General features: G+C 37.1%; 1 protein-coding gene across 4 annotated transcripts in view; it reads right to left on the bottom strand.

Moving 5' to 3' along the window:
• Sntg1 (syntrophin gamma 1) overlaps positions 1 to 27,706 on the bottom strand; it is an 828,698-nt gene that overhangs the window by 329,703 nt on the left and 471,289 nt on the right. For all 4 annotated transcript variants that reach the window (XM_058574019.1, XM_058574018.1, XM_046428541.2 and 1 more), the window contains one exon: positions 13,116 to 13,169. In XM_058574019.1, coding sequence (XP_058430002.1) covers positions 13,116 to 13,142 — 27 coding nt within the window. In that variant the 5' untranslated portion in view covers positions 13,143 to 13,169. The remainder of the gene's footprint in view (positions 1 to 13,115; positions 13,170 to 27,706) is intronic.

The raw sequence follows: 27,706 nt of genomic DNA, 5'->3' as shown, positions 1-27,706 counted from the left end.
AGAGGAGGAGGTTTCAAGGAGGACTGATAGAAGACGTGTGTAGTTCTTCTGAAAAATAAACTGGGGAAGCAATTATTAAGAGGATCCAAAGGTATTTTAATCAACGGGAAAATTGAATATGCCTATCTCATGGGATGTAAGAAGACGGAAGCAAAAGGCAATTTCAATACTGGGCTTTGTGAGCCATCAGAGGAGTGGGAGAAGAAGTGCTGGGTGAAGATTAGGCAGGTCCAGGCTCCTGTAGAATGTGGCAGGGGTTTGAAGATGATGTAGATACCCTGGCAACATGCCAGTGATGAAATAATATGCTCACATTTGTATGTTCTAACTAATTTCTTACAGTAGTGAGGAAGATGGAAAGTAAATGGGAAAGTGAAAATATGTAACTGTTATCAGAAGAAAACACTCTGGGTAGAGGATGTTCTGGAGTGGTAAACAGCTGCACTTAGAGTTCCTTTAGGACATTAAAAGAGTAGGAGAAATTGATTGCAGGGCACTCTCCTGAGGAAGAGCATAGTGGGAGCATGGGGATTCTCACTAAAGAAATATGGCCACATATTTCATTTATTTGTTATTAATAACTATTCAGATGTGTTTACGAAATGCACAGAAACAGTAATTTGCTTTGCTGTTCAAAAACACAGTGCAATTGCTTTCACAGATAGGACAAGACCAGAGATGAAGTCATAGGGCAGAACTAAAGCCAGGCTGCTGAAACCAGGTTCTGTGTTCTGTACTAGTTGCTTTGGGCTCACTTATAATGAGGTTATTTGAGGAGATCTTCCCAATTATCCTGCATAAGATGGTATAGCCCTTTGCATCTTTCACTGGATAGAATTTTGGTTATCAAAATATTCCAATGGAGCTGAGGTTTTAGCTCAGTAGTAGAGCATTTACCTGGCCTGCTTAAGTTCCTGAGTTCCAAACTTAGCACAAAACAAAATGAATGAAAATAAAAACAACAAATAAAAATGCAAACAATAAAAATAACAAAAACAAAAAACTAATTTTTATGTAGTGTGAATAATTCTGAAAAGGACAATATCTTCTTGCACCAGCTGCTCATCATGGGTCAAAGCAATGAACACTGGAGATAAGAAAGCACACTCAAGATATCTATTATTAATTAATTGTCTGTGTATTTTTCCCCTAAAGCCATGCTGCTGGGGAACATAGGACTCTATCTGATGTGGGATGAGATTTTATCTCCACTCTGTTATGATTTCTTCAGAGGATAAGAATTGGAGAAAAGAAAGTGGGAGTGGCTGCTAGTGATGTCCAAACTAAAAGAAACCACAGCTACAACATCTTCAGAGGTCCAAGGAACCAAACTCTTTAAAATTAGAAATCGTCTAAACACTTATTGGCCTTCAATATTAGTCTCAACTTATGACATACACCATCTTCCTTTTTCTTTATTAACATGAAGCAATTAACAATTATTCATTGCATGTAAGTGAATAAATACATGTAATATGTGTTTATGTATAAAGTGTAAAAATATCTTACAAAATTATAAATTTTAAAGTACACATACAAATTAAAATTCTAAAGGATGAAATTATTCATAAAAATGTTATAACTCAAATATTATTTTTCTGTGCCTGATTAACAATCCTATTTAATACCTGGATTTTACAGATTCCACATTGGACACCGTTTGCACAAATAAATGATTAAAAAGTGACATTTCTTAGTTATGTAAAAGGCAATATTTTAGAATGCTATGTTTTCTCCAAATTAATTAAATGTGGTTATAAATTTTCAGGAATTTACTTTGTTATAAAAAGAAATACCACATTTAAACTTTTTAAATTTTATACCTGCTTCAACTTAGTACATAATTTGGAACTTTAAAAAGTAGATCTTAATCTACTTTCTTCTTAAAAGTTAATAACTGTTAAATTTATGTTCTTGTTGCTTAAAAAACACAAAATGTGCTTGCATGGAACTTTAAAGTCTACGTTCTTTAAATTTTGAAATGAAAATCTGCAATATCCTACGTATGAAACCAGGCAGAAACAATAATATAAAACTGCAAATACTCTTGCAGGTATTTCTATATTTTGGTTGACAAATACAAATTAATTTGTTTTGTAAACCTGTGGTCTTAAGTAATATGCAATTTATTATACAGAACTACATCACAGCAGTCCTGCATTGAATATTATTCCAGGCAACGTGCTTCAAACTCTATTTTATCTTTTACCTGCCCCCTTTCTGGATTAATTTGAATCCTGGCTTTCTCCTTAGCTGAATTCTAGTCTTTTGTCAAGTACTGTATAAGGCTTTTTTCTATGTGAAGCCTCTGAAATCATTTCATCCAAGGATGAGTCCTCACTCTTTTGAACTCATGCTTTCATAAAATACTTATGTGTCCCTGGAACTCATCAGTACTCTATTTTGGCATCACATGTAATGACATCACGAGTATTTAGTTCAATATCAACATTATTTAGCTTCCTCTTGTACATTGTTTTTTTTTTTTTTTTTTTATTGTGGGTTGTTCAAAACATTACAAATTTCTTGACATATCATATTCCACACTTTGATTCTAGTGGGTTATGAACTCCCACCTTCACCCCATACACAGATTGCAGATTCACATCAGTTACACATCCATTGATTTACAAATTGCCATACTAGTGTCTGTTGTGCTCCGCTGCCTTTCCCATCATCCACCCTCCCCCCTCCCCACCTCTCCCCTCCCCTCCCCTCCTCTCTCTCTACCCCCTCCACTGTATAACCCTGAGGGTCTCCTTCCATTACCGTGCAATTTCCCTTCTCTCTCCCTTTCCCTCCCACCTCTCATCCCTGTTAAATGTTAATCTTCTTCTCCTGTTCTTCCTCCCTACTCTGTTCTTAGTTACTTTCCTTATATCAAAGAAGACATTTGGCATTTGTTTTTTAGGGATTGGCTAGCTTCACTTAGCATAATCTGCTCTAATGCCATCCATTTCCCTGTAAATTCTATGATTTTGTCATTTTTTAATGCAGAGTAATACTCCATTGTGTATAAATGCCACATTTTTTTTATCCATTCGTCTATTGAAGGGCATCTAGGTTGGTTCCACAGTCTTGCTATTGTGAACTGTGCTGCTATGAACATCGATGTAGCAGTGTCCCTGTAGCATGCTCTTTTTAGGTCTTTAGGGAATAGACCAAGAAGGGGAATAGCTGGGTCAAATGGTGGCTCCATTCCCAGCTTTCCAAGAAATCTCCATACTGCTTTCCAAATTGGCTGCACCAATCTGCAGTCCCACCAGCAATGTACAAGTGTACCCTTTTCCCCACATCCTCGCCAGCACTTGTTGTTGTTTGACTTCCTAATGGCTGCCAATCTTACTGGAGTGAGATGGTATCTTAGGGTGGTTTTGATTTGCATTTCTCTGACAGCTAGAGATGTTGAGCATTTTTTCATGTACTTGTTGATTGACTGTATGTCCTCCTCTGTGAAGTGTCTGTTCAGGTCCTTGGCCCATTTGTTGATTGGGTTGTTTGTTCTCTTATTGTCTAATTTTTTGAGTTCTTTGTATACTCTGGATATTAGGGCTCTATCTGAAGTGTGAGGAGTAAAGATTTGTTCCCAGGATGTAGGCTCCCTATTTACCTCTCTTATTGTTTCTTTTGCTGAGAAAAAACTTCTTAGTTTGAGTAAGTCCCATTTGTTGATTCTAGTTATTAACTTTTGTGCTATGGGTGTCCTATTGAGGAATTTGGAGCCCGACCCCACCGACTGTAGATCGTAGCCAACTTTTTCTTCTATCAGACGGCGCGTCTCTGATTTGATATCAAGTTCCTTGATCCATTTTGAATTCACTTTTGTGCATGGCGAGAGAAAGGGATTCAGTTTCATTTTGTTGCATATGGATTTCCAGTTTTCCCAGCACCATTTGTTGAAGATGCTATCCTTCCTCCATTGCATGCTTTTAGCCCCTTTATCAAATATAAGATAGTTGTAGTTTTGTGGATTGGTTTCTGTGTCCTCTATTCTGTACCATTGGTCCACACGCCTGTTTTGGTACCAGTACCATGCTGTTTTTGTTACTATTGCTCTGTAGTATAGTTTGAAGTCTGGTATCGCTATACCGCCTGATTCACACTTCTTGCTTAGCATTGTTTTTGCTATTCTGGGTCTTTTATTTTTCCATATGAATTTCATGATTGCTTTCTCTATTTCTACAAGAAATGCCATTGGGATTTTGATTGGCATTGCATTAAACCTATAGAGAACTTTTGGTAATATCGCCATTTTGATGATGTTAGTTCTGCCTATCCATGAACAGGGTATATTTTTCCATCTTCTAAGATCTTCTTCTATTTCTCTCTTTAGGGTTCTGTAGTTTTCATTGTATAAGTCTTTCACCTCTTTTGTTAGGTTGATTCCCAAGTATTTTATTTTTTTTGAAGATATTTTGAATGGAGTGGTTGTCCTCATTTCCATTTCAGAGGATTTGTCGCTGATATACAGGAATGCCTTTGATTTATGCGTGTTGATTTTAAATCCTGCCACTTTGCTGAATTCATTTATTAGCTCTAATAGTTTCTTTGTAGAGCCTTTTGGGTCTGCTAGATATAGAATCGTATCATCTGCAAATAGTGATAATTTAATTTCTTCTTTTCCTATTTTTATGCCTTTAATTTCTTTCGTCTGTCTAATTGCTCTGGCCAGTGTTTCGAGAACTATGTTGAAGAGAAGTGGAGAGAGAGGGCATCCCTGTCTTGTTCCAGATTTTAGAGGGAATGCCTTCAGTTTTTCTCCATTCAGAATAATGCTAGCCTGAGGCTTAGCATAGATTGCTTTTACAATATTGAGGTATGTTCCTGTTATCCCTAGTTTTTCTAGAGTTTTGAACATAAAGGGATGCTGTACTTTGTCAAATGCTTTTTCCGCATCTATCGAGATGATCATATGGTTCTTATTTTTAAGTCTATTGATGTGGTGAATAACATTTATTGATTTCCGTATATTGAACCAGCCTTGCATCCCAGGGATGAATCCTACTTGATCATGGTGTACAATTTTTTTGATATGTTTTTGTATCCGATTCGCCAGAATTTTATTGAGGATTTTTGCATCTAGGTTCATTAGAGATATTGGTCTGTAGTTTTCTTTCTTTGAAGTGTCTTTGTCTGGTTTAGGTATCAGGGTGATGTTGGCCTCATAGAATGAATTTGGAAGTTCTCCCTCCTTTTCTATTTCCTGAAGTAGCTTGAAAAGTATTGGTATTAGTTCTTCTTTAAAGGTTTTGTAAAATTCTGCTGTATACCCATCGGGACCTGGGCTTTTCTTAGTTGGTAGTCTTTTGATGGTTTCTTCTATCTCCTCAATTGATATTGGTCTGTTTAGGTTTTCTATATCCTCCTGACTCAATCTGGGCAGATCATATGACTTAAGAAATTTATCTATGCCTTCACTATCTTCTAATTTATTGGAGTATAAGGATTCAAAATAGTTTTTGATTATCTTCTGTATTTCTGAAGTGTCTGTTGTGATATTGCCTTTTTCATCCCGTATGCTAGTAATTTGAGTTCTCTCTCTTCTTCTCTTCACTAGCATCGCTAAGGGTCTGTCGATTTTGTTTATTTTTTCAAAGAACCAACTTTTAGTTTTGTCAATTTTTTCAATTGTTTCTTTTGTTTCGATTTCATTAATTTCAGCTCTGATTTTAATTATTTCTTGCCTTCTACTTCTTTTGCTGTTGTTTTGCTCTTCTTTTTCAAGGATTTTGAAATGAAGTATGAGATCATTTATTTGTTGGTTTTTTCTTTTTTTAAGGAATGAACTCCAAGCAATGAATTTTCCTCTTAGAACTGCTTTCAATGTGTCCCATAGATTCCGATATGTTGTGTCTGTGTTTTCATTTATCTCTAAGAATTTTTTAATTTCCTCCTTGATGTCTTCTATAACCCATTGATCATTCAGTAACCTATTGTTCATTCTCCAATTGATGTATGCTTTTTCCTTCCTTCTTTTATCGTTGATTTTCAGTTTCATTCCATTATGATCAGATAAGATGCATGGTAATATCTCTACTCCTTTATATTGTCTAAGAGTTGCCCTGTGACATAATATATGATCTATTTTTGAGAAGGATCCATGTGCTGCTGAGAAAAAAGTGTAACTGCTTGATGTTGGGTGGTATACTCTATATATGTCAATTAGGTCTAGGTTATTAATAGTGTTATTGAGTTCTATAGTTTCCTTATTCAACTTTTGTTTGGAAGATCTGTCCAGTGGCGAGAGAGGTGTGTTGAAGTCTCCCATGATTATGGTGTGGTGGTCTATTAGACTCTTAAACTTGAGAAGAGTTTGTTTGACGAACATAGCTGCACCATTGTTTGGGGCATAAATATTTATGATTGTTATGTCTTGTTGGTGTATGGTTCCCTTAAGCAGTATGTAGTGTCCCTCTTTATCTCTTTTGATTAACTTTGGCTTGAAATCTATTTTATTTGATATGAGTATGGACACGCCTGCTTGTTTCCGAAGTCCATATGAGTGATATGATTTTTCCCAACCTTTCACCTTCAGCCTATGTATGTCTTTTCCTATCAAATGCGTCTCCTGTAGGCAGCATATTGTTGGTTCTTGTTTTGTGATCCATTCTACTAGCCTGTGTCTCTTAATTGGTGAGTTTAAGCCATTAACATTTAGGGTTATTATTGAGATATGGGTTGTTCTTCCAGCCATATTTGTTTATTTCTGTTACTAAACATTGTTTGTTTTCCTCTTTGATTGTTTCCCCCCCCCCTTTACTGTCCTACCTCCCACTGTTGGTTTTCATTGTTATTTTCCATTTCCTCTTCCTGTAATGCTTTGGCGAGGATGTTTTGAATAGATGGTTTTCTAGCTGCGAATTCTTTAAACTTTTGTTTATCGTGGAAGGTTTTAATTTCATTCTCCATCCTGAAGCTTAATTTCGCTGGATACACAATTCTTGGTTGGAACCCATTATCTTTCAGTGTTTGAAATATGTTATTCCAGGATCTTCTAGCTTTCAGAGTCTGTGTTGAAAGATCAGCTGTTATCCTGATTGGCTTGCCCCTAAATGTAATCTGCTTCCTTTCTCTTGTAGCTTTTAAAATTCTCTCCTTATTCTGTATGTTGGGCATCTTCATTATAATGTGTCTAGGTGTGGATCTCTTATGATTTTGCACATTCGGCGTCCTGTAGGCTTCTAGGATTTGGGATTCTGTCTCATTCTTCAAGTCTGGGAAGTTTTCTTGTATTATTTCATTGAATAGACTGCTCATTCCTTTGGTTTGGAGCTCTGTACCTTCCTGTATCCCAATGACTCTTAAGTTTGGTCTCTTAATGTTATCCCATATTTCTTGGATGTTCTGCTCATGGTTTCTTAACAGTCTTGCTGAGCTGTCTATGTTCTTTTCCAGTTGAAATACTTTGTCTTCATTGTCTGATGTTCTATCTTCTAAGTGTTCTACTCTGTTGGTAGTATTCTCCATTGAGTTTTTAAGTTGGTTTATTGCTTCCTGCATTTCTAGGATTTCTGATTGCTTGTTTTTTATAACCTCTATCTCCCTGTATAGTTGATCCTTTGCTTCCTGGATTTGTTTGCGTAATTCGTTGTCGAAGTGATCTTTCATTGTCTGATTTTGCTGTTTAATGTCTTCCTTGATACTCCAGATCATCTGAAGCATGTATATCCTGAATTCTTTATCTGACATTCCATCTGCTGCAGCTGTTACCTCTTCTAAAGTTGCGTTGACCTGCATTGCTTGTGGTCCTTTCTTTCCTTGTCTTTTCATACTGCTTGCGTATCTTTCCTGCAGGTGCGGGCGGCGGCTCTGCTCTCTCCTTATTCCAATTGGGGTGTCGTGGCTACCACGCCGGCAGGTCACTGGGCCTGTTCTGGGAGCTGGTGGCGGCTCTGTTCTGCCCCTACTCCAATTGGGGTGACGTGTCTGTCGTACCAGCAGGCCACTGGGCCTGTCCTGCTGGTCGGTCGCAGATCTGCCCACCTTTCGGGCACGAGTGGAGGCTCTGCTTTGCCCCTACTCCAACTGGGGTGTCGTGACTACCCCGCCTGCAGGATGCTGGGTCTGTTCCTGGCAAGGGAGGCGACTCTGCTCTGTCACTACTCCAATTAGGGTGGTGTTTGTACCCTGCCGGCAGGCTCCTGGGCCTGATCCGCCGGTCTGTTGTAGGTCTGCCTACCTTGAAGGCGCGGGCGGCGGATCTGCCCTGCCCCTCCTACCACGCCTGCGGACCCCTGGGCCTGATCTGCAGGTAGATCACTGGTCTGCTCACCCTGCGGGCACGGGTGGCGGTTCCGCTCCACCCCCACTCCAATTGGGGTCACGTGACCACCACACCGGCAGGGCCTGATCCGGGCGTGGGATAAGGATCTGCTCTGCCCCTACTCGAGTTGGGGTGACGTGTGTACCACACTGGCAGGCCACTGGGCCTGACCCGCCAGGCTGTCACAGGTCTGTTTACCTTGCAAGCGCGAAGGGCGGCTCTGCCCTGCCCCTCCTACCACGCCCATGTACTACTGGGTCGTGGGTCTGCCCACCTGGCGGGTGTGGGTGGCGGCTCCGCTCCGCCCCCTCTCCAATTGGGGTCACGCAGTCACCACGCTGGCGAGCCGCTGGGCCTGCTCCGGGGGCTGGCGGCGGCCCGGCTCCTTCCCTCTGGCTCGAGGACAAATTGAGGAGACTCGGGTGACTGAGCCTCACCCCCCTTACCAGGAGACCAACTGCTTATGTCACCGCTGGTATTGATGAAGATCTCTCCTCCACCGCTTTCTGCTGACATCAGATCTCTGCCATGTTGGTATCCTATGCGAATGGCAGCATTTCGTTCCCCTTGCCAGGCAACCCAAGCAATGGGTGAGTCCTGACCTGCCCTCAGCAGGACCCGGACCGAGACACAGTTTCCGCGGGCTCCTAGCCCCGGTCCAGGGAAGTTCCGGGAGCCGGAACTCGGCCGCTCCGTGCTCGGTGTAAGCTCCTATAAGTGTAAGCTCCAAGAAGCAGTCCCCGCGGGCTCAGTTCCGGGAGCTGGAATTCGGCTTCTTGGTGTTTCGTGTTTGCTCTGATATTAGCAGGGTCCAAGAAGCAGCCTCCGCGGGCTCCGCAGCCCGGAGCCAGGGCGGTTCCGGGACGGTTCCGGGAGCCGGGACTCGGCCGCCCCGCGCTCCGTGTTCACTCCGATAAGATCAGATTTTAAGAAGCCCCCAGGCGCTGAACCCTAGCAATCTGTCTGCAAGCCGCAGGCGAATTGCAGCCTGAAATTACCTGTTCTATGGCTGAATGAGCTGCGGTCAGTCAAAAACAGGTGTGGTGACGTCAGTTTACCAACATGGTGGCTGCTGGCCTCCTCTGTGGTCTGACCGGTGTGGAGAACCGAGATGGACCGCTTCCTTCCCCGTCTCGAACCCAGAATTCAGCCCTGAGTGCGGTGCTTGCGCGTCTGGCAGAAACTGCAGCGCTGTAACCCTGCGTCTCTATCCCAGCGCGCCTTGCAGACTCTAGCCGCGGGGCGATTTGCTGAATAAGCAGTTTTACCCTCCGTGCGACAAACCTCTCGCGTTTGAGTCCCCGTAGCCGATCCTCGTGCGATGGAAATCCTTCCTCCAGGTTCCGGCGCACCCCACTATTGCTGGAAATTCCTAACAAGATATCCTTTAGCCGTCCTGACTTGTCATACTCCCACACAGTGAAGCAGCACACGGGGGTAATGCACTCCCCTCGCCGCCATCTTCCCTCCTCTCCTCTTGTATATTGTTATTACAAGATTTTAATAATAGGCTATTGCTCTTTTCATTACTGATGATTATTAGTTAATAGGACCTAATATAGTAGTTTGATCCTAGCAGACTTTCTTTCAACATTTGTAATTGTATTGGGGCTGAAAAAATAGCACCCAAAATACTGGTGCTTTCAGACATGCCTCTTATTTAAGGTCCCCTCTGATCTTTCCTTGTTTTTCTACCTCCTTGCACAGGGAGAGGCATTTTTGGAAATTTCTCATATCTATCCAATCAGATGTCCCCAAAGAAAAAAACAATTGCTTTATATTTTCTTCCTGAAATTGTACTAACGAGAGAAGGCAAAACTCTGGTTGCAACAAGGTAGATTCAAAGCAAAACATCATGCCTAGATCTTAGAAGAACTTTGTCCTGGTCCCATATGTCTGCCCACAAAATAATTTATTAGCCCTCTGGAATTACCTGGATTGCCTATATCCCTACTCTCCTTTCCTCTGTAAGGAGAATGGTTAAGCCTCAACTTTCTCACTTTTGCAACTCCCACTCTGTGTATGGATCTCATGTTCTGGTACATTAAAATATTTGTATGTTTTTTTCCTGCTAATCTGTCTTTTCCAGTTTATTTCATGTAGTGAAATTATAAAACATTCAAGGAGGAAGTTAGAACTACAACTGGAACATAGTCATAGATTATATTTCATCATAGAAAGAACTAAAATTATGTACATGTACAAATTATTGCACATAGTCACGTGTTATGTAAAAGTGGATCTAAGTCTGAGAAGCACACTATCAGGTGATTTTTATCATTATGGGAAGCTCATGTGGTACTCACATAAGCTGATATGATTATGAAGACACCAGGTGACAAAGTATTTTGTCAAAGAGTAAAGTGCCATTATTCAGCGCAAGACTGTATATGTTAAAAGAAATATGTAGCTTCATAATCAACATAAAGATGTAGATCTTACTTTAATAAAGGCAAATATGAAAAGTGAGGAAAAATGAAAGTAAAAATTGTCTAGATCATACACACTTTTTCTGGTGAAATGTTTTTAAAAGCAGAATAATGGTAATCAGAGGCTGACTATATGTATACTAAATAATGTCTTGTTATGTGTATATTTTTCTGCTAAATTGTATATTTTATATTTGTCCCTAAAGCATTTTATGTAAGTTTCTTCCTTCATTTTTGCTTCTCACTAGACTTCTAAATCCCAGGTATTTTTTTAATTGCAACATTTTGTTTTCAAGAGCAGAAGTTTCTTAATAAATCATTTATTGAAAACGGATTTATATTAGATACTCAAGGTGCTTTTAAAATGATATCATGTGTTCATTCTTCTTTATGTTTTTACAGAGAAGAAACCTCCTGACATCCACAATGCAATAGTCTGCCTTGATCTCATGTGCATCAATATCAGGTTTTCATTCTTATTCCTTATTAGTAGTCAAGAGAAAACAAAAATATGGAAATAATATATTCCATATATCTTTGACTCTAATATAATTTCCAGCAATGACGTACGCTAGAGAGAGCTTTAAACTTATTATTACGAGTTCTAAGTTACACATTAATAGCTTTACTTTTAATGAATTAATTAAATAGCTCTTGATATTTCATAAAATGTCTAGATTTCCTCATGGACAAAGTGACAGTTACATATTTGGAGTATCTTATAGTTCCATGTTCCTGCCGATCTTGCCTGTGTGCAGAAGACACATGGATACTGTACTGAGCAGCTTAGGAACTCTACTCCCAACTGGGGACAGAGTCACCAAAGGCTCATTGCAAGAGGAAGAGAACCTGCTGCCATGGAAATGAGGGTACACAGGTCACAATAGAATCTGATCGGTATCCCAAATCAACATGTCAAAGCAATGTTATTTAAAAGGAGACCTAGGAAAACTTATGTCAGTCTCTGAAGTCCAACATATATAATTTGTTATAATAGTATTATCTACTATCCATTTCAATCACATAAATTTTGTATGGGTCCCACATGTGTCTTATTCACACCAATATCCATTCAGATTAAATGAGTGCTTTGCTACTCAAAAGAAGATAATATTTGATGAAAACAGAACATTTTCTACATTCGAAATTAAGACTATGCAATTAAAATTAGATATGACATAATTTAAATTTAAGCTTATACTATCCCACAAAGCCTATAAAATGTTAACTAAATTAAGAAAAATGTATGAACTAATAGGTGCTGAGTTTAAGACATGAATAAGTTATTATATATTTTGACCTTAATAGTATTTAGTGTAGCATGTGAGAAAGATTTGTAAACAAATATGTGCTAGCATACACATATTTAAAAAGTATACGTAAATGTTTAAAAATGAAAGAAGCATAAAAATTAAAAGATAAAAGTACTTTACTTGTTTTCTAAAATAATTTTACTTACATTTTTAACTCAACACTAATGCTTACAAAATTTTAAATACATTTTTGCAATCAGTTTAGAGAAAAAAATAAGCAACTATTTATCGCCGATTCCTGAGAGAAATTTAAGTACATTACATTTCACTAAAAGGAAAATCTTCACAAATGTTAAAGACTAAAATTTATGATTTCTTTGGCTTGATTTTAACACTACCACAGGTAATCTAGTTATGGCTGGTTTTTGGTTGAGTCACACAAAATAAAAATACTTTAAAATTTGAAAGCAAATGCAAATTTTTTTTCCTAAAAATATTTTAATTTTACCTGAAGACTGAAAAAAACAAAAACAAAAACCTTCAATTGTTTGAATGACTCAGGCTTCGTGAAAAAAGATAGCCTTTTTTCTTAAGACAGAAAGGTTACGTTCCCTGGGGCTCCCATCCAAACACTATGGAACTGTACACTTGAGTGGTCTTTAATATCCTTGAAAGAGTAATGCATCACTTTCACTCATGCCAGAGTGTGATGGCAGCTTTGCAGAGAAACTGAATTGTTATATATTAATACTTAAATAATACTGAAATACTTAAGTAACATTAGAATCAAAACTTGTAGGATTTTAGTGCCTCCCCACCTCAAAAAAAAAAAAAAACCCTTAATTGCCTTCCAATTTATAACCATGTATGTGAAAAGAATTTCTTCCAGCAGCTCCTCTCACCATACAGTATTTAGTTGATGGAAAGGAGCAATTCAGTTACTAAATATGCTCTGATCTTCCTAAAGAGTTAAAATTCAGGGCTTCCCCAGGCATACTTTGGTTTTCTAACTTTACTGAAAGAAAATGTACTCTGGATGTAAAAGGTGTCTATCACTCACTCATCCTCTGCCTAAAGCAGTGTTCCACCCACAAAAAGTGGGGCCCAAGTCTGTCCTGCTTATATAATGTGTTTTCCTCATGCAAAAAGGCAGAAGGCTATTGCACCTACCTCCTCACAGGCGGTTCTGAAATCCATGTGCTATGGCACCGCAAAGGATGTGATCTGGAAAGAGAGAAATCATAAGCCATTAAGCAGAGCATTGAGTGTCAGAGAAGAGAACATTGGTAAAGTGTAAGAAGTGGTGAAGCCGATACCATAGGAAAACTGCCTTTGCAACTACTGGCACGAGGGAAGGAAGGAGATGAAAAGGTCTTCATGCCCAGCTTTTGTGAAATATGTATACACTGAAACTGTTTGTGTGATGGAGAATCTGTATTTCCACGCATCTCTACACCCTACCAGGCATTCAGACATGATCTACAACAGAACTAACCTCTTTTCTCAAGGGTTAGCTCATTGCCACCATTCATTTTGAAACCTGAGTTTGCAGGTGGGAAAGAAACTTCAAAAAGGAGTAATTAGATGTTGCTTTTCATCTGGTTATCTCTCAAAAAAAGGTTGACTGATCTTTCTCTTTTTAATTAAAAAGCTACATGCATGAATAATTCTCCCTGGAACTTAAAATTTTATTCATAAACAGTATGATTCAAGGAAGCTCTGTATCAGAGTGCATAATATTAATATAAATCAATGTATGAAATATATAATACAGATTTTCATTTAAGGGTCAATGTAATACCTGCATAATGGATGTAGATTTAAATCATATGAAGGTTTTTTAAAAGTTCTTTTAAAGAGTTTTGTTTCATTTTATGATTTTAAAAAAAGTAGATGTCACACAAAATTGATACCCATCTACTATGACAGGAAACAATGCATAGTCAAACTGTATTCATTGAGTAAATGAGACTTCAAAGTACAATTTCAAGATACTGCTCCAAATTACTCTCAGTTTTAAAACAATAAACCATTTTATCCTTCTTTTTACATTTTGTTGTTGATAAGTTTGAGAATGCTCAACTCAAGTGAGTGGGGTAAAATAGAGAGGAAAGTGTCACCCACACTGGCACTGAATTAAGGGATCATTTTTCTTTTTTTTTTTTTTTTAAAGAAAAGATCGGTTATATTTTGTAGAAACCAAACATGTTATTTAATATTTGAAATACTTTCCCTGGATAAATCTTGTGGATTGTGAGCTTGTCTTTATTTTACTGAAATGTATAAGTGACTGATTAAAATAAAGTTGGTTAATGATAAATCATTTGCAAATAAAAATGCAATTTTATGAAAAATTAATCATTTGATGATACAAATTACTTAACATTTTAGTGTTCATGTGCATTTTGTTAATATTTAATAAGTTGTTATTATTGAAGACTACTTTTGAAGAACCCGTAAATATCTGCCTATTTCTAACCTAGATAAAAAGTTATCCCTTTACTGTAAATGTAGGAAAAAGTTAGTATTTATTCCTTATATAAAAGTAGGAAGTGTCCGGGTTGGTGTTGTGGTTCAGTAGAGCACTTGCCTGGCACGTGTAAGGTACTGGGTTCGATTCTCAGTACCACATAAAAATGATAAAAGTATTGTGTCCATTGACAATTAAAAAAATATTTTTAAAAAAGTTGGAAGTGTACAAACATTTTCCTGCTACCAATTGTAGACTACAGAATTTTATAAAATATTAGCTAACTATCTAAACTCAACCTCATAATTAGTTTCATATGCCAAATTTTATTTTGGTATATACATTTTAAGATGGCATTATTCCTTAATAAAATGGCATATTTGTGCAGGGGCTGTATCTTTTCCTTTACTATTTTAGCCTATCTTCCTATTTTTTAAATTCTAATTTTCCATCCTCTTTCAAGAAAACATTACATAATATTAGTTGTTTATTCAGAAAAGGGGCTATTAAGGGATTCAGAATATTTTAATTATTAGGTAACAACATTTTATAGCACTCATAAAACTATTTCTAGCATATATAAATTATAAAATGAATATCACACTTAAAATGTGTATCTTTTAGCATAAGCATGCATACTAGAAAGGTTTTAGATTTATTAAAAAAATGTGAAAGTACCTGAGTTTCTATAAGCCCCACAACCATTTTTCTTTAGTGTTGAGATTTATAATATTATGACTATGGTGTGCAACTAATGCAACATTATTAATACATTGCTAATACCTAAAGGCTAATCTTCTTTCATAGTTCCTTTATTTTCCTTTTGTTCTTTTTCTGCTACTAGGTCGGTAGCACATAAGGTATCAGATTTTATTTAGTTATCCTGTCTTCTCAGGATCTGCTTGACTGTCACCATTTCTTTGAATTCCTTTGTTTTTAAAGATTGGGACATTGAGGAGTTCTGGTCAGGGATTTGTAAATGTTCTTCCACTGGAAGTATTCTGCATTTTTGTTTTCATAATTAAACTAGAATTATGGTTTAGAGGATAAAAAAAATGAAGTGATAAAATGGGCATTTTCATTCCAAATATGTCCAAGGATAAATTCTATCAATGCGACAACATTATTAGTGTTTATCAGAGGTAGTGTTGGTCAGATTTTTCCATTGTTGTTTCTCTTTTTTCCTTTCTTCACCCTGGGCTCAATCAACATTAGTAGACCTCACATAATGGGTGGGTTTTTATGCTTCCCATCTTTTAAGATAGAGTATCTACTTGACTCATTTGGAATTATTCTGCACAAGAGATATATTCATTCTCCCACATTTATTGATTAATTCAAACATTCCTCTAAGAATTCTCAATTGATGGAGCAAGGAAATATATATGTGCCAATACATGATATTACTATCTATAAATATTTCTGTATATGATCTGAATTTTATTAAATGAATTTGGATTTCATAGTGATATTCCTCTTGTAAACATAAGAGCATGCTATTCTCCTCTCCTTTCTTATTTGTACATTTCTATTCCAACAATGTGAAATTTATCTCCCAGTTCCCTGTCATTCATGTAATTTATTGTGTATTTGCAGTATACATGATAGCTATATCAGCATTGCTAACTCATAGCAATATGGGAAACAACAACAATACATCAACTACAATAAAGCTTATTATTCATTTAATAGTATAGAATACACTCTATCAAAATTGCTTATATTGGGTGAGGCATGTGACTTAGTGGTAGAACACTTGCCTAGTATGTATGAGGGCCTGGATTGACCCTCAATCTCCCTTTACACACGCACACAACACACACACACACAGTGCAAAATTATTTATGTCAACCCCAGTGATAAATGAGTAGAAGTGACCACATACTAGTTTGCTAGTTTCTTTAGAGATCTCATATGTTCCCTCCTGCTCTCTTATACTTCTGCCCTTGCAAGAGATGGTCTTCCTCAAGGAGCTGCTGCCCATTTGGCCTGGCCTCAGAATTACATATATGGAACAAAAGTTCTTTAGATGACCCACAAGAATTAGGGGTAAAACAGAACCAACCCACATCCATACCTTAAACAGAGATGCCATAGTCAAACTGCAAATCCATGAGTAAAAATAATGCTTAGTATTTGTGGTGATTAGCTTTCTATGCCAACTTGGCTCAGCTATGGTGTCCAGTGGTTCAATCAAGCACTGATCTAGTTGGTACTGTGAAAGTATTTTGTAGAAATTAATATCTTCATTCAGCTTACCTTATGTAAAGGAGATTATTCTCAACAATGTAGATGGGCCTCATTGAATTCATAAAAAAAAACCTTAATAATAAACACAGAGGTTTCTCTAAGAAGAAATTCTGTCTCAAGATTGCACCATCATCTTCTGCCTAAGAATTTCCAGCTTTCTGAGCTGATGAAAGATTTTGAAATTGCTAGCCCTGATAATCATTTTAGCCACATATACACCAGTTCAGTTTCTCTGAAGACCTCTAGAGAAATACAGACACAGACTGATACAGATTTTGCTACCAAGGATGGTTCTAAAGAAACAGAATCCTAAAGATTATGAATTGGTTTGGGGGGTTTCCAGAATTGATTTGATAATCTGATTAGATTTAAAGGCACTAAAGACTATTTCCAAATTAATGAGAACATTGGTAACCCATGACATGCAGAGACAACAGAGATGCACAACATATCACTGTTGGATGCTCTTAATCACACACCTCTGCAAGGCAAGTTTCTTGGTGACCATAACTTAGGACATTTTTGTCAGACAGGATAATGAGTTTGGCTGCCTGCTTTTAATTATGCCTGAGAGGGGAACAAGGATGAGCTAAGTATTTAAAAGCCTAAGTTAAACATAACATGGACATTTCTATGCCTGTTATAAATAAAAGCTATCTCCTACAGCTACCAGACTCGGATTTCTGAACATTAAATACAAAGTGTGATCCTTCTAGGGGTTAAATTATATCACAAATAAATCTCTAAACTCACAGGGTATCTTCCGTGAAAGTAAGGCATTAATTAGGAACAAATAGATGCTAAACATCAGAATGGAGATGTGTAAGAAGATTGGAATAAAGATGGGGCCAGGGAATCTGTAAATTCCTCTGAGTCTTCCTTATCATTAGAGTTAAGGCCTCACTGATGTACACATCCAAAAACACAATGCTCCATGTCCCGAGGATCCAACTACACCACCCATCTTTGCTTCTATACCTGAAAATAGAGTCCTGTCCCAACAGGTCCCACAAGGAGAGGTACAAAGTGTGCCCCATGAGAAAGTGTACTAAACTCCAAAATAATTGCATAATTTTTTAAAATTTACATAGAATTCTAGGGAACATGTTTGAGAGTGAATATCAATGATGTAGGATAATGGAGGAAGGAAAATACATTTTTATAAGGTCAATAATATAGCTCCACTAAGTGGAAATTCAGGATTTAATATTATGGTTTTAGAAAGAGCTTTCACAATTTGCTTAGTCATTTGGCTTAAACATGGACCCCAAAATGGCCTACACTAAATGATATCAAAATGTCAAAATAGCTTTGAAATATTGCAGAAAAAGAAATACAAAGACTTAAGAGAACTGAAATATAAGAGGAGACAAATCTGTTCACTTGTTTTGAAATGGTCAGAAAAATTCACCTTCTAATATGACTGTGAGGAATAAATTCATTAAGGGAGCTCACCACTATTGAGGAGTTCTGTGGTCACTCTTTGTAGGGCAGAAATAAGTGAGAATTGGTGCCACTGAAGTGGGTCCTTAAATGCAATAGTAGTAATTGGACCATGGAATCCAGGGGCCAAGGAGCAGCAATAAGTCACCAAAGAAAAAGAAGGTAGGGTTACAATCATGGATGGCAGGGGCAAAGCAGTAATCACAATAGTTTGATTCTGGGAGGACTAAAGTGTTGATAGGTTGATCATTTGTCTTTATACATGAACTACTTGATCTTCATTTAAAAAAATTTCTAGGTCAAGTGAACACAATTCTAATATGAATCACTAGAGAGTCTCAGCCCTTCGACAAATTCCCAGACTTTATATAGTCTAGGAAGCTTTTGAGTAATGGGTAGCCTGGGTCCCCTTAAAGTAGGAAACAGGTATTCTGTCAAAAGTTTGCACTATTGATCTTTCTCACGTCTTTCCCCAAAGGTACCTATGGTCTTTGACCAAGATAAAAGTACATTGGGGAAAACTAAACCAGACATTTTGGTAATCTCTGGGCACTGGCTCTGAAGTCAAAGATCTTCTAGAAAACACAAAATGTCGCTGTCATCCACTAGTCAGAATAAGGGCTTATGGAGGTCATATGACCAATTGAATTTCAGCTCAAGTTCAATTCCCAGGAGGTATACTGGGTTCCTGAAACTATCCTGTGGTTATTTCCCCCATTCTCTAATGCATAATTAAAACAGAGATGCTCAGGAAGTGACTGTATCCCCACTAGTTCTCAACTAAATCAGTGAGTGTGTTAATCTGATTCATTTATATAGGTGATTCCAAAATCTGCTGTTTTTTCCAGGTGTCCAGAACAAGAGAAGGCTCTGCAACAAGGCCGAGTATGTTCTATAAGCTCTTCTGTTGTTGAGCCATGTGATTGAGTAGATACAGGGTACCTGAGGTGGCAGTGGTCAAATGACCAATTGATGAGGGAGTCATAGCTCAAGATTTAGAATGTTGAGCAGAGTCTTGCTGTACTATGTTAAATTTTCCTTCTCAGCTCAACCCTATAGTCTCGTGAAAATTTATCTAAAATCAGATGGCTGAGGAAAAGTTGGCTCAAGTTTACAAAGGCACAACATGTAGGCATGATATAAACGTGACAATTCCCAGTACTACATCCTTTTTTTGGACATTCCTGAAGTGCAGTGTTGAAGGAAAAACTTCCCCCTACTCACTGGGAAGAACTTCACATATTGCACTTGATTGTTCACTTTACTTAAAAGAAGAAGTAGTATTTGTATTATTTAATCAGCATATCTCACCCCCCCAACTACTGTTTTATATTGACTCTCTATATTTTATTTTTAATTTTTTAGATTAACATAAATTAAGAGTATGCGATATTTTTGTTCCGTGCCTTGCTTATTTCACATAGCATATTATTTCTGAGGTTCATTCCTATTACAACAGATGCTAATATCTCCTCCTTTTCAAGGAACAATAACATTCCATTGTGTGTATTGCATTTTGTATGTATGTATTCATAGTTAATCCATTCCTACATTGGTAGGCACTAAGATCAATTTCATATTTTGACCATTGTGAATAATACCTCAATGAATGTGGACAAGTTTACTAACTACATGTATGTTATAATATCAATGTTATGTCCTCTATATTTACACAGTTGTTTTTTGTTTTTTTTAAACTACAAGTCTGTGGTCTAAGAAAGAAAGAAAGAAAGAAAGAGAGTGAGCTACTACTTAAGAGCTGTGGCCCATAAGTGAGCTAGATGGTCAGGAACTTTGAAGAAAGTTGGTGGCAGGTTGACTAAATTAAACTGCTTTCATTATGCAAAAGCCCCCAATTTTTGCCTCCAATAATAGACAGTTGATCTGGGTATGGATTTTTCTTCCTTGTACACAATGATTTTGCTAAAATCACTATTCATGAATTTACAGAATGCCTGTTCACTCCCATGGTATTTCATACAGCATTACTTCTGCTCAAGGAACTCACTTCACAGAAAACGAGTACAGAAATGGGCCAAAAACTCACGGAATTCACTGATCTTACTATGTTACCTTCTATTCTGAAGAAGTTGTCTTGATAGAATAGTGGGAAAGTCTTTTGAAGACTCAACTACCTCACCAGCTATGTGATTTCTCCAGAAACTGTGTGCATTTTATTTTATTTTATTCTTTGCTATTATTTATTTTTAAAACTATGTATTTATTTATTTATTTTTATATATGATAGCAGAATGCATTAAGATTCTTATTACACATATAGAGCACAATTTTTCATATCTCTAGTTGTATACAAGTATATTCACACCAATTTGTGTCTTTAAACATGTACTTTGGATAATAATGACCATCACAGTCCACCATCATTTATAACCCCATGTCCCCTCTCTTCCCCTCCAACCCCTCTGCGCTATCTAGAGTTCCTCTATTCCTCCCATGCTCCTGCTCCCTTTTCCACTATGAATCAGCCTCCTTATATCAAAGAAAACATTTGGCATTTGGTTATTTGGGATTGACTAACTTCACTTAGCATTATCTTCTAACTCCATCCTTTTACCTGCAAATGCCATGATTTTATTCTCTTTTATTGATGAGTAATATTCCATTGTGTATATATGCCACATTTTTTTTTATCCATTCATCTATTGAAGGGTGTCTAGGTTGGTTCCACAGTTTAGCTATTGTGAATTGTGCTGCTATAAACATTGATGTGGCTGTGTCCTATAATATGCTGTTTTTAAGTCCTTTGGATATAGACCGAGGAGAGGGATAGCTGGGTCAAATAGTGGTTCCATTCCCAATTTTCCAAGAAACTGTGTGTATTTTAAATCCACATTCAATAAATGGTGCTGTTTTTACCAGAGCCAGGATATATAGGTAAAGGAAACTGGAGTGGTGTCATTCATTATCACTCCAAGACACTCACTGGCAAATAAGAATTTGGTCTTCATCCAAAGAGAAGGATGCTTCCATCAAGAAACACAATGATTTTATTGAACTGGAAATTAAAATATTATCCAGCCACTTTGAGCTCCACCTATCTCTGAATCAATGTACAAAGAAAGTATTTATACTACTGGTTAAGGAGATTTATATTAACTTTTCATGTATATTATATGCATATATATGTGTGTATATACATATGTATATGTATATATACAAATAATATCCTTTATTTCTTCCCTATCTTAATTTTTATCACCTAACATAATATTTATTAATGAGTTGACTTTGCATCATCATAGTATTTAATTTATGGAATTTTTATAAAAGTTAACATTATCCAAGGAATTTCCATACCCTTATAGGGAAAGTTTTAGCATGTTTTTGATTGTATGAAGGACAGATGTAATATGTTGATTCAAAGTATGACTTTGTTATGCTTTTCCTTTAAAAGTCAAGTAGAGTTAATGGAATATGCATTATATATAAGATATCATGCTGACAAGATGGTTACTTTTAATGTCATGTAAAAGATGGCTACTTTTACATGTCAATTTGGCTAGGCTGTAGTTTTCAGTTATTCATTAAAATACTAATTAGAAACAGATATGGTAGTAGCTATATCTATAGACTACCTATAGTCTCAGCTACTCAACAGGATGAAACATGAAGATCCCTTCAGCCTAGGAAGTCAGCCTGAATAACATAGTGAGATTCCATTTCAAAAACAAAACAAAACAAAAATACTATTCACAGTGCTGTTGTGCAGGAATTTTGTAGATAGAGTACTAAAAAAAGAAATTCTGCTTTAAGGTAGCAGCATCAACACCTGCCCAAGAGTTTCCAGACTGCCAGACTACCTGATATATATTAGACTCACCAACCTCCAAATGGCTTTTACCGGTTTCTTGAAATGAATCTCTTAAAATATACATGCAGCTATATAAATATTATATTGGTTCTGTTTATGTGGAGAATCTTGACTGATAGTTATGTATGCCACTGAGATACTTTTAGGTTTTATTGTACAGTATAATTGTGACAATACCTGAAAATCCTTTAAACAAGGCAAACAAGCACCAGCAATTTCAATAACAGGATAAGTTTCAAGATATATTATATACTCGATGCAGTCATATACCACATAATGACCATCAAGTTAATGATAGACTGTGTGTATGATAATGGCACCACAAGAGTATGTTACCTAGTGATGCTGTGGCAGTCTTAGCTCACATAAGTATTTTCTATGGTGTTGACCCAATGGTGATATCACCTAATGATGCATGTTAGAATGCATCCCTATTGTTAAGCAGCACACAACTGTGTTTCTAAATTTTATTATACATACTCTGAGAAAAACCCTTAATTTTGCTGCTGGTTCCATTAGCAACATGATTTAACTAGTACCTTCTGCTGTGGTTTGGATCTTGAATGCCCCCAAAGGTCCACATGAAGACTTGATCTCTGGTCAGGAACTCCTGGGACATGTGAAACCTTCAGGAGGTAAGGTCTAGAGAGAAGAACTTAGGCAGTTGGAGATGTGCCCTTGGAGGGAACATGTCGGTCCCATCTCCTCGCCTTCTGTGTCTCTCTTTGTTTCCCAGACACTATAAGGTGACCAGTTTTGTTCCACCATGTGCTCCCTGACACGATATGTTGCTTTGGCTCAGGCCCCAAAGCAACAACACCAATTGACAATCAGCTGAAATCTCAGAAACCATAACCCAAATAACCCTTGTCTTCTTTATAATTTCTTTATCCCAGATATTTTGCCACTGTGACCAAAAGCTAATTAACACATCTTCATTGAATATTTGAAATTTTAACTTGTTCCCGGAAAACAAAAGTATTTTTCTATTTTTTTTGTCTTATTTATTTATTTATTTGTTATCTGTTTACCTGCCCTTAGAGGGACATTCCTCTCCATATTATTTTCTTTTTCTTATTCACATCTGAAAATTTTGAGGATATCTCTATGTGACTATTTTCAAGTAAAAATTTGGTCTGTATTAAAATATGCAGCAGAAATGCATAATTCTTATTTTTGTCTACATTCAAAGATAAAGAAAAGAAAAAAAAACACATTAAGGTTGGTGGGGTAGAGGGGTAGAGCACTTGCCTAGCATGAATGAGGCCCAGTACTGCAAAAACAAAAAGAAACAAACAAAGAGAAATATCTTTTGCAAACTTCTATTCCACATTTTAAGGAGGAAAAGGTTATTGTTTTCTTGCTAGGTCCTATTCTCTAGCATAGATTTTACTTAGGAAAAAGATAAAGGCTTTATGGAAATATTATTTTTTATTTTTACTGAAAAAGATCATCACTAAAAATATAGAGATAAGAACAGTGACGCATAAGCATCTTTGGTGAATAATATAATAAAATTATCTTTAATGCCTACAGAATCACAATACTGTATCTAAGTGTGACCTTCTTCATCCTTGATCCAGTTAGAACCCCTGTGGCTAGCTTCGGGAAAAGCCACACAGCATGGAAAAGCAGGAGTCTCAAGAAACCTGTTTCTATTCCTATTACATAACTGACCCAGCAAACAGTGGTGACAGCTTGGTTCCTGCCCAAGAAAAGTGAACTTGGAGCTGAACATTTTCTGAGTGCTGAGGAGCTCTGTTTATAAGGTCTGGATCATCAGACTTGGCCTGTGTCCAGAGGTCTTGCCTCTTGTGATTAAAGCTAATACTCAGAAATTAACAGGAACTATTGTCATCAATTATGCTCAGAATAGCACCAATTGCTGTTGATTAAACTTCAACTTTGTAACCAAAATATAGAAAACAAAATTAGACAAACAAACACAGCCAAATTCATGCATGCCAAATAGAAAATACTATAACGTCCTCTCAAATGTTTTATTTACCAGGGAGCTGATAAAATAATCATAATATACCTCTACAACTGCACAAATGTAAAAAAATGTTTGTGAACTGAATCAGTAGCTATGTAAGGCAGAATAGAAAGTTTTGGAACATTACTCTAATTCAAATGAAAATGAATAAGTTAAAAAAAAGAAGAAAGTATTGCTACAAAAACTTTTGGATTAAAATGATTTAGGTAATTTCTAGAATGTTTTACTTGATGAGTGTCAAATAGTCTCTAAAAAAACTCTGCTGACTCTGACATTTTGCTTTATTGAAAAAAAAATCTATTTATAGAATTTTCCCTAGGCAAAATTATAAAGTATGCAAAATTATCTTGTATCTCTTTGTGTATCCCAAACCCCAATCAAGCACGTACCCTCTCCACATACATCTACATCTTCAGGTTGGTCCCTGACCACTTGAAAAGAGATTAATTGAACTCCCCCCACCTTCACCACCAAAATTGTTTAAAACACTAGGATTCAAAAATTATAGTTGAAGTCACTTGGGGTTTTATTTTTTTGTGTTAACTTGATATTCATGTTGTAAAGTGTACCTTGGAGAGAGCTATTTATATCTCTTTCTATATTGGCTAGGATACTTATTGGTTTCTTTCTTTTTTTTTTTTTTTTTTTGCAAATGTCAACATGAGAGTGTATTGAAATAGAATTTTTGTTTCTCTGTCCTAGAGGAGTCCACATTTAAAAGTTAAGAGATGGTTTTAAAGTGTTGGGAAACATCTCCCTCCACTTCATTTCTCTACCATATGCACATGTGGTATGAGAGAGTCCAGTTTTCCATTCAAGTCCCAAATCCTGGCAGGGCAGGGTTCACATTCCACTCTTTTCATTTGTTGTAAGAAGAAATCTAGCCACAGTGAAACTGAGAAATGTAGTGGGGGCAATCCCACTGGAATACACCCCACAGAGAAGAGAACTGATCACCAGTCCTAGTTATGGAGATGTGCTTTTCTAAAACTTGCCACTTTAGACTTTAGCCTTTATTCATTCTCTCTCTCTCTCTCTCTCTCTCTCTCTCTCTCTCTCTCTCTCTCTCTCTTTCTCTCTCTCTTTTGGTACCAGGGATTGAACTCAGGGGCACTCAGTCACTGAGCCACATCCCCAGCCCTATCTTGTATTTTATTTAGAGACAGGGTCTCACTGAGCTACTAAGCATCTTGCCACTTCATGATTCACGATTCTCCTGTCTCAGCCTCCCCAAACTGCTGGAATTATAGGAGTATGCCACATCTTACCTTTATTCTTTAAGAAAGAGGGGCAATTTCCTATGTAATTTTTAGTTTTACACTCATGTTGTTTTTTTTTAACCAATCCAGAGATTTGTGAGATACTTGAGTAAATATTTATAATTGTTCAATTTTGTTAATTCACTATGAAAAAGAAGGTTCTTTATTTTATGCTTCAATTAGAGGGAAATAAATTCTGGAATTCATGAATATATTGTTTGTCTAAAGCACCGCAGACTTACCAAATCAGAAGTAAAATAAAATAGATGTTCAATGAGACCTATGTGTTTGAAGGAGCCTCCACCAAAAAAAAAAAAAAAAGAATGCCTTATTTTCCAAAAATGATCTACTCCAAATATAGAAGATCAATACAATATCTGAAATTATATACTCAGTATTTAAACTTGTCTGTGTTTCCCGAAACAGACATGTAAATCCGTAGACATATTCATGTTGCTAGACATTCATTTTTTTTTCCTCTTTCTTCTTCCAAGGTTTTATTGATGAAGGTCAGAACTGCTCCTTGCCTAGATTTTAGCAATGCAAAAATATCAGCCAAGCTACTCACACCAGATTACTCTCTCATTGCTCCTTCTCAGCCCCCCAAATATACACCTCCCAGATTTCACAAGATCTGGCTCCTTTTGTGCAGATGACTCAGAAGGCTAGCTAGCTGTTTGAGGCACTTGCCTTGCTATGATCTTGGATTTGTGGTTGACAGCAGGATCGGGGCCTTCAGCTAGGTCTGTGCTGCTCACTAGTTATTTAACGACAAAGTAGCTAGTTCATGCCTCCAGGGAGGATTAGGACATCCTGGTCTCTCAAGGCTCAAGATCTTAACAAGAGCATGCCATTTCTGATGGTAAGCATTTCAAGGTACCATGTCAGATCCATTTTAAAGCCATTTATTTTGTAACTTGAAATACATTCTTCTGCCCACAGACTTTTGGCCAATACACTTTGTGACAAACTTTATTCTCCTTTTCAGAAACTCAGGAGAGAAGTTTTGGCTTTGAGGCATGAAGTTAAAGAAAATAAATTTCAAATGCAGTACAGATAAAGAGAACAGGACAATTGATCAATGTTTGTAACTTACAAGAAAAGGGGAAGATGAAGAGAGTTATAGGGGAAGGAAATAATCTTGTCAAACCCTTTGGAAAACATCATTTTCATTAAGTATTTGAAGTCGATTAAAATGAAGCCCTAGGATTGGTAGAGGCAGGGTCAAGCACATGTTTAACTGATGAAGACTCAGAATGAACACAGTAAGAGGACAGAAAGTGCTAGACTGTGAGTCGGGGAAACTGTCCTGTGTTGACCAAGTTGTTTGTATGCTGAATTGTGCACTGGAATCAGAGTCTCAGTACCTTTTCTATCCAATGAGGACAATTGTTACTGACCTTTCACTCAACAAGATAAGGTTCAAATGGGATACAACATTTTTTGAATAAGTGTTTCAAAAGGACATACAGGGCTGGGGATGTGGATCAAGCGGTAGTGCGCTTGCCTGGCATGCGCGGGGCGCTGGGTTTGATCCTCAGCAACACATAAAATTCTCTGGCTCTCTCTCTCTCTCTCTCTCTCTATCTCTATCTCTCTTTAAAAAAAAAGGACATACAGATTATTATACATATGGAAACAAAGAATGTTATTACCATTGCAAGGAAAACTCGGTACTATGGTTTAGAGAAACATTTTAACCACTCTAGGACATGTAAACAAACCCTCAATTCTCAAGAATAGAAATCAGGCTCGAATTTTAGCAATTTTCAATTTTGTCATAAATATCAAGTGAAGGATGTGTATGACCTACATAATTACAGTTGTGGGAAAACAGAATACACTTCCATAAAATATGAAGGGTGGTTCAGCTAAAGTCATTAAGAATCAGTAGATGTAGGAAAGCACTATGCTCTCCTTCTTTTTCTTAAGTTTTCTCCGCCCCCGCCCCCTCAAAAGCAGGCCATAGATTCACCAAAGGCATCCTGTCTGCTTCTTATTCTACAAGGGAGAATGGAGACAACTGCAGAAGACTTTAGACTCTGATCACTCCGAAGATTATTCTTCTTTCTGGTACTGGAGATTGAACTCAGGGTCACTCAACCACTGAGCCATGTCCCCACCCACTATTTAAATATTTTATTTAGATACAGGATCTAGCTAATTTGCTTAGAGCCTCACTAAGTTGCTGAGGTTGGTTTTGAACTCACAATCCTCCTGCCTCAGCCTCTTGGAATTCAGGTATGTGCCACCTCGCCCAACCTGAAGATTATTCTGGAAGAAACTACATGAACAATTTTTTAAGCACTACTCTTTATCTGCCATTTATGTGCTTCTCTGCTAACTTTCCACTCAGTGACTCAAAGCCCTTTCCCTTTGTCTTGCCACTTCTCTAAAGAGACAATGTTCTTTAAAGAAAATAAAATCATGACATTTACAGGTAAGTGGATGGAGTTGGAGAAGATAATGCTAAGTGAAATAAGCCAATCCCCAAAAACCAAATGCCAATAT

This window comes from Marmota monax, unplaced genomic scaffold (genome assembly GCF_021218885.2).
Source record: "Marmota monax isolate L192 unplaced genomic scaffold, Marmota_monax_Labrador192_F-V1.1 WCK01_AAM20220418_F8-fsc00044, whole genome shotgun sequence".
Lineage (NCBI taxonomy): Eukaryota > Metazoa > Chordata > Mammalia > Rodentia > Sciuridae > Marmota > Marmota monax.
Note: the sequence above shows the minus strand (reverse complement) of the source record. Positions and strands in the feature narration are given on the sequence as shown.